Genomic DNA, 11109 nt, shown 5'->3' with positions numbered 1-11109 from the left:
ATCATCCTCGGTGTTTCATTTCACAATAAAATTAAGTATACAATCTAAATTATGATTAAAATATAATATATTCCCCAAAACTCAGGGTATAGTTTTGGGTACATCATCCTCGGTAAACAATCTAAATTATGATCAAAATATAATATATTCCCCAAAACTCAGGTTAAACTTTACCCTCCTCTACTCCTCTACTTTGACCTCTAAGTAAACGTAAAAAGAAACAACTTTTAAGTAGTTTTTTACCTCTATTTTACTACACGAGCCTCCGTGTTTTTATTATTCGTAAAAGCCGTGCTACCTTGGTACTTTAAGCAGGTACCTGACAACAATATTTACGTGTATCTAAGTTGTAGATCTATTTAAATAACACCGGGCTATAACTAAAGCAATTAGACGCTGAACCGTTAGTTCGGCGAGTCGCCCGCAAAGGGCACTGCGCCAGACCAGGTTATCTTGGCTTCCTGCCATCTGAAACAGGTAGCAATTAGTGTTTGTGCATTACTCTATACACTACGCACTGTGATGAGTTTTAGGTTTTAGAGACATCGTTGTTCTGAATAAAGCCATTTCGTTAACACAGAACCAGCGCTGCCAAAGATTGTAAGCTGGGTGAAATTATCGTAAAAACTTTTTAAACCAAATTCCATCCTCCACCAAACCACGTAAGCTGCGTAGTTTGGAGCGTTTCCACAAGGAAACAGTTCGTATTGTTTTCTTCCAAAAAATTCTACCTACGTTGTATATGTAAATATTTAATTGAGTTTCTTTATACCCTACACACTAAAGGCTGAAACAGATTTAGTTCCATAAACTAAATCTGTTTCAGCCTTTAGTGTGTTGGTATAAAGAAACTCAATTAAATATTTACATATACAACGTGTAAACGAATTACGAAATTCTAATAATTCAATTAAAATAATGAGGAATCACCGGTAAAAATATGAAATCAAAACAAGCATATTTATTTTTCCATACAAATGAATTAAAAACATTCTAAGTGCTTACTTGTGGCAACCCTATTGATCATAAAAGACCGACACGCGCATAGCACCTAGACTACGCGACGCGTATCTTTTAATAAGTGACAGGAGTCACTTGATTTAAATTCAACATGTGATGTTAGGGCTGTATGTGATTTCTTTTATTAAAAACTATGACAGTGGTTTACTTAAAAACCATTAGGTTTTTGCTTTCACAAATAAGTGTCAAAGACAGTACATAATGTACCACTAAAGCCCGTGAAGTAACACGCACATAATTTATGCATCAATACTAAAACTACTCTGGACTACGGCCAAAACCCTTGAGGCCTAAGACAGAGGAGACCTGTGCCTTGTAGTGCGCTAGTAATAAGTTAATAATGATGACAAAATAAAGACCCAAATCAATAAATTATTTAGAGTGTTTACCTAGTCCACTATTTTGGCAGAGAGGAACATAATTTTTCTTGCCCAATATAAAGTTTAAAGACAATAGTTTCGGGAGGCAGTTGAAGGATTAGTTTATCAGCCTCAACTAAGGGCATGACCCCAAGCCAAGCATCCTTGGCTCATTGCCACTTTAACTTGCCAAGATGTTTGCGAAACTACAAAAGTTACTTTAATAATTTCTGCAATTGCGAAATGTTAACTGATTTTCTACTTACGACCCCGAGTGCCTACGCCAATTTTTTTTTGTATTTTTTTTTTATGTAATGCAGAGAAATGGACAAGTAATAAAACTACAATCAAAGTATAAATGGTTACGTACGCATCTCGATCTCAAAGTTAATCAGTTTTAAACACTGTTGGAATTCATTCATTTGAAAAAGCCCAAAAAATACGCATTGTATCCAAATCTGCTTGGGCAAAAAAAGGGTTAGCCTGGATATCACAGAATTAAGAACATAAAGAAACCGTGTAAACGATTAATATTGAAGCATCAAAAACCACTCAACTTTAGAATGGTATCGAACAAACCATTTAGCAAATAACAGTAATTATTTTAATCTAAACATTCACTGTAAAATGTGAAAATGAGAAAAGTTTGTGAGCTTGCAACATTCCGCGGGTGTAAGGTGAGACGTGCGCGGGGCGTTTTCACTGTTTTTGGACACATTGCATTGCATACAATAATGGCTGAAGGAGAGTTCCGTATATTCTTAATTTAATGCTGGATATAGTGACCAATGACTGTTGATAATTTTATATTTAAACGCATAAAGCTTGCAACGTTATAATCTATTCGAAATGAATGCATAACTTCTTAATGTATACAAATGAGCTTACTTCGTGTGGATAAGTTTCTCTAGTGGAGTGGCGGTGATGTCATCATTTCTCAGCGGCACCAAGTCTTCGTGAGCTCGAGTATCCACGTTAAGGAGAACGTGACATCCGCCGCACGTGTAGTAGTGGATATCGAACCTTTTAAAAAACAAATTAAGGTTCAAATTACTTTTCTTTCGATGTGTCGTTTAGGTTGGGAAAGCTGGTGGAATTTTTACAACCTTATATTTCAGGTTAGGTACATTAGTAATACGTTGATGTAACGTAGGTTTGTATACAAAATATATGCTTACATTACATGAGAATTACATGGTAGTAAGATGATGGCGATAACCATATTCGTAAACTTAAAACTAAAGCTGCGAGGGTTTCAATCGTGTCCTGATCTAAGAAGAAGTCCACAACAAAATAAGCCGGGTGTTTTTTTTTGTTTTACATGAGTATATTTAATAAAAAAGCGGTAATAGCCTAGTGCAGCGGTGTTAGCGCAGTGGGTAGGAGCTTGACTCTTTCATCTCTCCATACCCCCAATTGGTTTTACACAACATCGCACCGGAACACTAAATCGCTTAGCGGAATGTCTTTGTCCGTAGCATGTTAACTAGTCACGGCCAAAGTCTCTTACTAGACCAGACGAGAGAAAATGCAGAAGTCATAAATTCCAAAATTGCCCCATCCAGGGAATCAAACCCGGGACCTCTTACTTAAATTCATAGCGCTCACTGTTGCGCCAGGGAGGTTATTCTTTCATGGTTATATTTAATGTTTGTATTCACATATAATAGTATAAGGTACTCGTATGTTAGTAAATGAAGATTTATATTATGGAAATTAAGCTTAATTTGCTATACTCCGCGAAAAGCCGGAGAATCTGTATGGTGCAATTTATAATTTCCTCAATCTTTATACTGCACACCAAACAGATCTTCGGCAATGTACCCTCTATGCACGTTTCGGAGCATCCTCAGGAGATGTTGACTTTACAATAAATAATTGTTGAGAAAACCAAACTTAACTATTATATCATGGAATTCCGCAAAGTAACGCCTGCTTCTATCCAATTATAAAGATGTAGTTACCTTCTTTCCGCGTGATAGTTTCGCAAGAGTTCACGATTCGTATTAAACAGCACGCCATAGTGTCCCGAGCAGCACGTTACCTTAGAAAGTTAATAAAAAAACTGTAGCATTAACGTAATAATATGAAGTGCCGCACCACTGCCGCGCAAGATATATATATTTTTTTTTTTTCGCGAGAAGACCATTGACTGAAACGACGGTCGGAACAATAACGGTCAACACAACAATATATATTTTTATAACGATCGATTTGACGACAATCATGCCTGTTAGAAAGCAATGATGAAGTCTCAGGAATCTCAGTTGCCGAGAAAGCATTCCACATCCAAGCGGTAGGTATCAGAAATGTGGTTAAAAACCGTTTATTAGTGTTTATCTTTCAATCAAACGCTTGAGTATAAATATTTGATTTGTTACGTTCAGGGGATAGATCTAGTAAACTTCAATACAACGTATAAGTTGTTTTATTTCCTAAATAGTTTATATATTTCGATGCAAATAAGCGTCTATATATCTAGGAACGATGGAAAATTTAATAGCTACTTGGTACGTCATTTTGTGTTCTGTGTTCTGTGTATAATATTTGTATTGAAGTTAGACATTGAGCCTTATTTTTTGATTTTGCGCATGAGTTAGGCATCAGAAGCGTTGATAGCTTGGTTAAAACTTCGGTTTGACCGAGTTAGATTCCCAGACCTCTAACTTCTCGGAGTTATGCGCGTTTTTATTTTAAGAAATTTAAAACATAACTTGCTTTAACGGTGAAAAATGGTGTTGGAACCTGCTTGCTTAAGAGTTCTCCATAACTTTCTCATAGGTGTGTGAAATCTACCAAATGTGGACTACCGCCTGAACCCCTTCTCATTGTGGGATGAGACCCGTGCCAACTCGAACGTAGTGGGCCGGTAATGGGTTGATACGATAATGATGATGTGTCACTGATCAATGATTAGAGGAGGAGTAGGGCTTTAGTCCACCACGCCTAGTGCGGATTGATGGACGCCACACGCCTTTGACAACATTATGAAGAACTCACAGGCATGCAGGTTTCTTCACGATCTTTACCTTCGCCGTTGAAGCAAGTGTTATTTTATTTACTTGAAATAAAAGTGACAGATGCTGCAGGTTTATTTAAGCCAGTTTACGTTTAGAGTTTACGCCATTGTCGGAATGTTTAAAAAGTCATATTAAGAAGCCATGGTGTACTGTTGTTTTGATACTCTAAATGCATTAGAGAATTACGTGTATCACTATTTCTTCTGACTCATCGTAATCAAATTCAAAATTCCTTTATTGCAAGGAGGCCCAGTTTATAAGCACTTTTGAAACGTCAAGTCAGTCTGTTTGTAGTGTCTCTATCAGCGGTTTGGAAGGCAGATTCCACTGAGAAGCTGGCAAGAAATTCTGCAGATCGCTCTTTTGTAACATAATTTTATAGTTTAGCAATCTTTAGAATTTTTCTGTTATGTGAGAGATCAGAGCGGAGTGGCCTGCTTCTAAGCAGCCTTGTCGTTAAGGAATTCATCAATGGTGTTAAATGTGTTTTAATATATTGTTTAAACTTATGTAAAGGTAGATCTTATATCTCCGGTACGCCATTGAAGCACTGTGAGAGGCCAAGCAAAAAATTCTGTCAAATTTATGAAAAAAATACGATACCCAAATAGGTAGAGCTGGTGTCTTCAAGCGGGACCCCGGGTTCTGCTTCGAAATATTCTTAGTGATCCCGTCATCATTCCCATACCAAACTAAGAGACCCACAGAGCTTCGTGACAGCACTCCGAACTGCGGCATTGCCTGTGAAATAATTGTTTCTTTTGTTTTACAGCCGATTGGCGCAGTGGGCAGCGACCCTGCTTTCTGAGTCCAACGCCGTGGGTTCGATTCCCACAGCTGGAAAATGTTTGTGTGTTGAACATGAATGGTTTTTCAGTGTCTGGATGTTTATTTTCATATTATAAATAAGTATTTATGTATATTATTTATAGAAATATACAACCGTCATCTTAGTATCCATAACAAAAGCTATGCTTATTTTGGGGCTAGACGGCGATGTACTGTCGTAGTTATATGTATTAAAATTATTCTGAATTATTGTCGAGGGCTTACTACGGTAATTTAAAGGAATATTATTTATAATCATAGTTTATATGACACGCATTGGTGCCCCTAAAATAAGAATTAAAACCAATGATTTAACATCATGGCACTTTTAACCTAAAATCGCTGTACTAAATTTAATTTAATATAATTATTCGGTATTAATAACTAGGCATTTATGCAGTTTTCTCTTCAACGCCTAAATAGGTAATTCTTTCAATTGAACTGGCAAATTGTTGTAAATTTTAATAGATATAAAAAATTTCTGCGTTAAGATGCAGTCCTTGATACGGGAAGTAAGAGTTTGTTTAGAAGTCTGTTAGGATACCTGGTATTGAAAAATACCGCCTTGTTTTTCCTTCTAAACTTATGTTTCGAACAAATCTCGTAAATTTACAATCACATCAGTGGGGGAATTTTAAAATTTTCAATATTCCTTATTTCATAAGGAGAGTTAAAAAAATACCTATAAACATCTTACATAATGGTCTTCGTCCCCCACATATTGTACACCGTTATGCAGATACGGTGTCGCTCGTCCTGTTAGGAGGAGAGTAGTCACGTTGAGAGACCCTTCAACTTGAGTCGAAACGAGGTAAGTCAGCTTTCCGTCCAGGTCTTTTTTCACACTGGAATCAAATAAGTTTTAAAGTTACACAAATATTATATGAAAATAATTAGTGGCACTTGATAAGGTGTTTGTAGCTCAAATAAGGAGTCGCTTTCGCGTATCAATACACAGTATATTTATAGCAAAATTGACCAAAGGACGCTTGTCTTATTCAATTACCTTCATTACATTATTCAATTAACTTCCCATTACAGGGCACTGGTCTCCTCCCACAATGAGAAGGGGTTACGGCCTAAGTCCACTACGCTGGCGCAGTACGGATCGGACTCCACACACCTTTGAGAACATTATGGAGAACTCTCAGGTATGCAGGATTCCTCACGATGTTTCGCCGTTATATTTGTGTAAACATAAAAAGATTGCGTAACTGGCTCCCAAACAAACGGCTTTGTTCCACAAATAAATGAATATTTATTTTACCAAAATCAGTGAAAGTTTTAAAGACTACGCCGCACTGACATAATGTCGCTGAAATTCCTTCACTGTTTAGGTAGAGATAGGCGGTTAGGTCCACTTTGAATTTTCAAGAAATAAATAATAATTATGTAAGTATTCTCATAAAGTTTTACAAAACACTAATCTGTATCACGAATGTCCCGTAATTAAATAATTAAATATATACTACGACAATTGCCATCTAGCCCCAAAGTAAGCATAGCTTGTGTTATGGGTACTAAAAAGACTGATGTATATTTTTATGAATAATTTATACATAAATACTTATAACATACAGATAAACACCCAGACACTATAAAACATTCATGTTCATCACACCAATATTTTGAAGTTGTGGGAATCGAACCCACGGCCTTTGACTCAGAAAGCAGGGTCGCTGCCTACTCGCCAGTCGGCCGCAAATTTACAATTTACAATTTACGGTTTTTTAGTTTGTGGTAAAATCTTAAGTGCTATTGAATTATCAAACAATTAATTTTCTTTCTACCGCTAAGCAGCATTGTTGCAATGCTGTGTTCTAAAGTAAATGCCTGTGTAATAACAGCCACATGACACACACACACACACACAGCTACGCCTCAGGTTAATGGACATTAGACAACATTTTGCAGTATGTTTTCCTTTGATGCCCTTCGAAGTTGGGCAATCTGCTTGGTCCTTCAATATATATGGTAACTATATAAAAAAAAAACATTCAAATAACCAGTGCACGGTGCAGTGGCGTGCACTTCATATATGCAGAAATGCACTACCTACCCTAAATTTTTCGTATAACTTGTATACATAAGACGATTTTTCTACTTTACACCATCTTCTTGCTATACTCCAACCCTGGTAAAAACAACTGTGCACGCCACTGTGGGTGTGTGCGTGTATGTGTGTGCGTGTTGGTTGGTTTGTCTGTGTATGTCATCAAAGTGGACTTTACAGCCCATCTCTACTCTACACTTAAAGATACGTAGATACTTACTTGTCGCAGCCTCGAGACAAGATACAAGCGTACAAAAGTAGCAGTGATCCGGAGCCATCTTCCGACTGAAACTAATTAGAAACTATTTACTCCCATCCGCGTATAACTTTTCAATTCTGTTAGGAAAGGTGCAAAACAGTTTTACGCGAAAATAGATCTCCTTTTTACGCTTTTAGTTTTGAGCAAAGTGAATCTACTGGGAATAGAATAGAAAAACTTTATTGCAACACAACACAAGGTAAAACACAAGGAAAACAGTAATAGTACTTAGTGCTAGGTTGCAAAGGCGGCCTTGTCACTAAAAGTGCTCTTTTAAAGGAAACCTGAGCGTACGAAGCCGATAAAAAAGTGGAAAGTGGAAACTCTATAAAAAAAATCTATGAACAGTGACTTTCTGTAATCTAGTGACGACCTTCCTAGCGCAACGGTGAGCGCTGTGAATTTAAGTAGGAGGTCCGGGGTTCTATTTCCGGCAGGGGCAATTTGGGAATTTATAATTTCTTAATATTCTCTGGTGGTAGGCTTTGGCCGTGGCTAGTTACTACCCACCGACAAAGACGTGCTGCTAAGCGAAGTGTTCCGGTGCGATGTCGCGTAAAACCCGATACGATGTATGACTCCGATACTCCCTAACAGGTTAGCCCGCTACCATCTCAGTCTGCACCACAGACCACCAGATGAGATCGCAGTCAAGGGCTAACGTGTAGTGAAATTTAAAAAAAAAGTAATACTGTGATTTTTTTTTATTTTATATGTGAATAGTTTTCATTACAAATTCTTCATCTTAATAGATAAGAAGTCATACATTTCTGTCTTGAACTATATTTGTCATTCCCGTCTATTAATAATATAACTGTATTGTTGGACTAGTGGTTGGCGTGTTCAATTACGGATCGCTAGGACTTAGGTTCAATTCCCAGGTCGGGCCATGAATTGCTAGGTATCAGATTTTACTTTTTAAATTCTCAGCACCAGCCTTGATTTGGAAAATTATCGTAATACACCAGAGAGAACGTTAATCATCATCAGACATCTATTAACCCATTGCGGGCCCACAAGGCCCGGGTCTCCTCCCACAGTGGGAAGGGGTTAAGGCCACCGTCCACCACGCTGGTCCAGCGGATTGGTGGACTTCACACACCTTTGAGAACATTATGGAAAACTCTCAGAAGAAGCAAGTGATATTTTAATTCCTTAAAACGCACATAACTTAGAGAAGTTAGAGGTGCGTGCTGGGATTCGAACTCGCACCCAGCACGCACTTTTCTAAATAGAAGTCCAAATCCTACCCACTGCGCTATCATCGCTTCAAGCAGTTATCACTAACATGTATATAATTACTAGCTGTTGCCCTGTGTTCGTCTGCGTTTGATTTTGTTTTTTGATGTGGCATTAAATTTAGACGTAAATCTAAAAAAAATTAAAGTCTTCAGTATCGCTAAGCCTTAAATGAGGGGTTTGCTGCTGCTCACTGAGGAGTTCTGTCCTCTATCTCCAACCACAGTTTGGGCAAAATTAAACAAATATTATAACCTCTATAGTACAAAAATAATTGTTTAATTCGGTTATAATTTGTCGGGGTTATGGTGTAAAATCGTCAAACACTCATCCCCTCTCCCAAAGAAACCGAGCTTAATGTCGAGATAAAAAGTATCTTTTATTATTTGTAATACATCCAAGAATATGTGTACAAAATTTCAAGAGGATCGGTTAAGTAGTTTTTGTGTGAAAGCGTAACAAACAAACTTACATTGACATTTAAAATATTCGTAGGGATATGGATGTTAATCGAATGACCGACCAACTAAGAAATGGACAGACCGCTATGTGGACGTATATACTGGTAGGATCTTCTTTTTTAAGTCGTTTAAAAAGGAATTATCAAAGCTAGTAAATAAAATAGTGTAAATAATACAGTAATCTAGGTGATAGTCGTTTTAAACAGCACTTAATTAACTTGCTAAGAACTGCGAGAGTAAGACGGCACTTTTCAACGACGCAGCGCGAAATTTGTTTAACTTCTCTTTAATTGGTTTTAGTCTGAAGACATTATAAAGACAAAAGTTTCGGTTGTTTATAACCTGGATTTGAAATTAAATGTCTATACCGATTAATCAAAATTACTGTTTTAGGTTTAGCCAAATTGTAACACAGTAATAACGGATATATTATGAAAACAGTTATTGATTGTAAAGTATACACCTCCTGAGGATGCTCCGGTTTCGGAACCAAACATACGTAGAGGGTACATTGTCGAAGATCTGTTTGGTGTGGAGTATAAAGATTGACGAAATTATTTATTTTTATTTATTTATTTATATTCTTATTCTAACACTATCATTACAGAATACTTAAACCTAATGCGATAGTGAAGCTTTTTTTAAAATAAATAATCTTAACATCCTTATGCTAAATCCTATGCTATTTAATTATCTATTCCTGTAACAAATAACCCACAATTATACATTACAGCATACGTACCTATAGCAAATTAAGCTTAATTTTCGTAACACATCATGGAATTCTGCAAAGTAACGCCTGCGTTTATCCAATAATTACGGAATTATTGTATTTTGTAATTTTTATGTCTTTTAATATTTTTATTATTGCATTTAATTTTTATCAGGCGAAACTTGGCTAGATATCTTTATGATGCATTACATAAGATCTATTTTTCCGCAATAAATGACTTGATTGATGTATGAATATTTATTCAATTTATTTAGAGTGTCCAATTCCCGATGGTTTCGTACGAGGCGACTTATATATTTTTTTCTAGTGGAATATCCACATACTCTCAGTTGGGCCATATACCTTGTCCGTGAATTATAAATTAAAAAAAATAATTTAGTCACCTCGTACGAAGCCTTCTGGACACGGTGACAACTGTATACTGATCTGCCATCATCCCGCGGCAATAATCAAATCTACCTTTAATATCTGCTTGTATACCTACTCATAATATTCATATCCTTATAAGAATATACCAACATTCGGTACATCTTTCTATAGCTCTGGTACTCATTTAAACACATTTTGAAAAAGTTTTTTATGTACGAAGCAAGTGATATTTTAATGGTTTAAAACGCACATAACTTAGAGGTGCGTGCTGGGATTCGAACTCGGCCTTCCGAAAGTGAAGTCGAGGTCCGACCCACTGGGTTATCACCGCTTCAATTCACCCTTCTAAAAAAAGACACCAAATCAAAATCGGTTCACCTATTCGGGAGCTAAGTACGAGGCCACAGACAGACAAACAACGCACACGCCGACACGTCAACTTTATAACGCCCCGACGTTCATGCGTCGGAGGGCAAAAAGATTTCTACTTTCTTTATTTATATCTACTTACTTGTATACTCATATTCTCACCCTTATAAGACCTACATTTACCTTCATTCATTATATTTTTCTATAGCTATGGTGCTTATTTAAACACAGTGTGAAAGAGTGATTTATGTAATGAGTATGTATGTATGTATCAGTACTTATTATCTTATTCTCATCCTATGGATGGTGGCTGGAAGTAATCCTATCCTATCCTATCTTACTCCTATCCTTTCCTATCCTATCCTATCCTATCCTATCCTACTAATATTATAAATGTCA

The 11109-nt window shown here is 36.7% G+C and overlaps 1 protein-coding gene across 1 annotated transcript in view; it reads right to left on the bottom strand.

The window, feature by feature from the left end:
* Positions 1-280: 280 nt before the first annotated feature.
* LOC120623433 (inactive ubiquitin carboxyl-terminal hydrolase MINDY-4B) overlaps positions 281-11109 on the bottom strand; it is a 42752-nt gene continuing 31923 nt past the window's right edge. Inside the window, exons 6-11 of the mRNA XM_039889460.1 lie at positions 7501-7571; positions 5925-6072; positions 5003-5140; positions 3344-3423; positions 2268-2402; positions 281-468 (exon numbers count right to left, since the gene is read on the bottom strand). Coding sequence (XP_039745394.1) covers positions 405-468; positions 2268-2402; positions 3344-3423; positions 5003-5140; positions 5925-6072; positions 7501-7571 — 636 coding nt within the window. The 3' untranslated portion in view covers positions 281-404. The remainder of the gene's footprint in view (positions 469-2267; positions 2403-3343; positions 3424-5002; positions 5141-5924; positions 6073-7500; positions 7572-11109) is intronic.

Source organism: Pararge aegeria, chromosome 4 (genome assembly GCF_905163445.1).
Source record: "Pararge aegeria chromosome 4, ilParAegt1.1, whole genome shotgun sequence".
NCBI classification, from domain to species: Eukaryota; Metazoa; Arthropoda; class Insecta; order Lepidoptera; family Nymphalidae; genus Pararge; species Pararge aegeria.
Note: the sequence above shows the minus strand (reverse complement) of the source record. Positions and strands in the feature narration are given on the sequence as shown.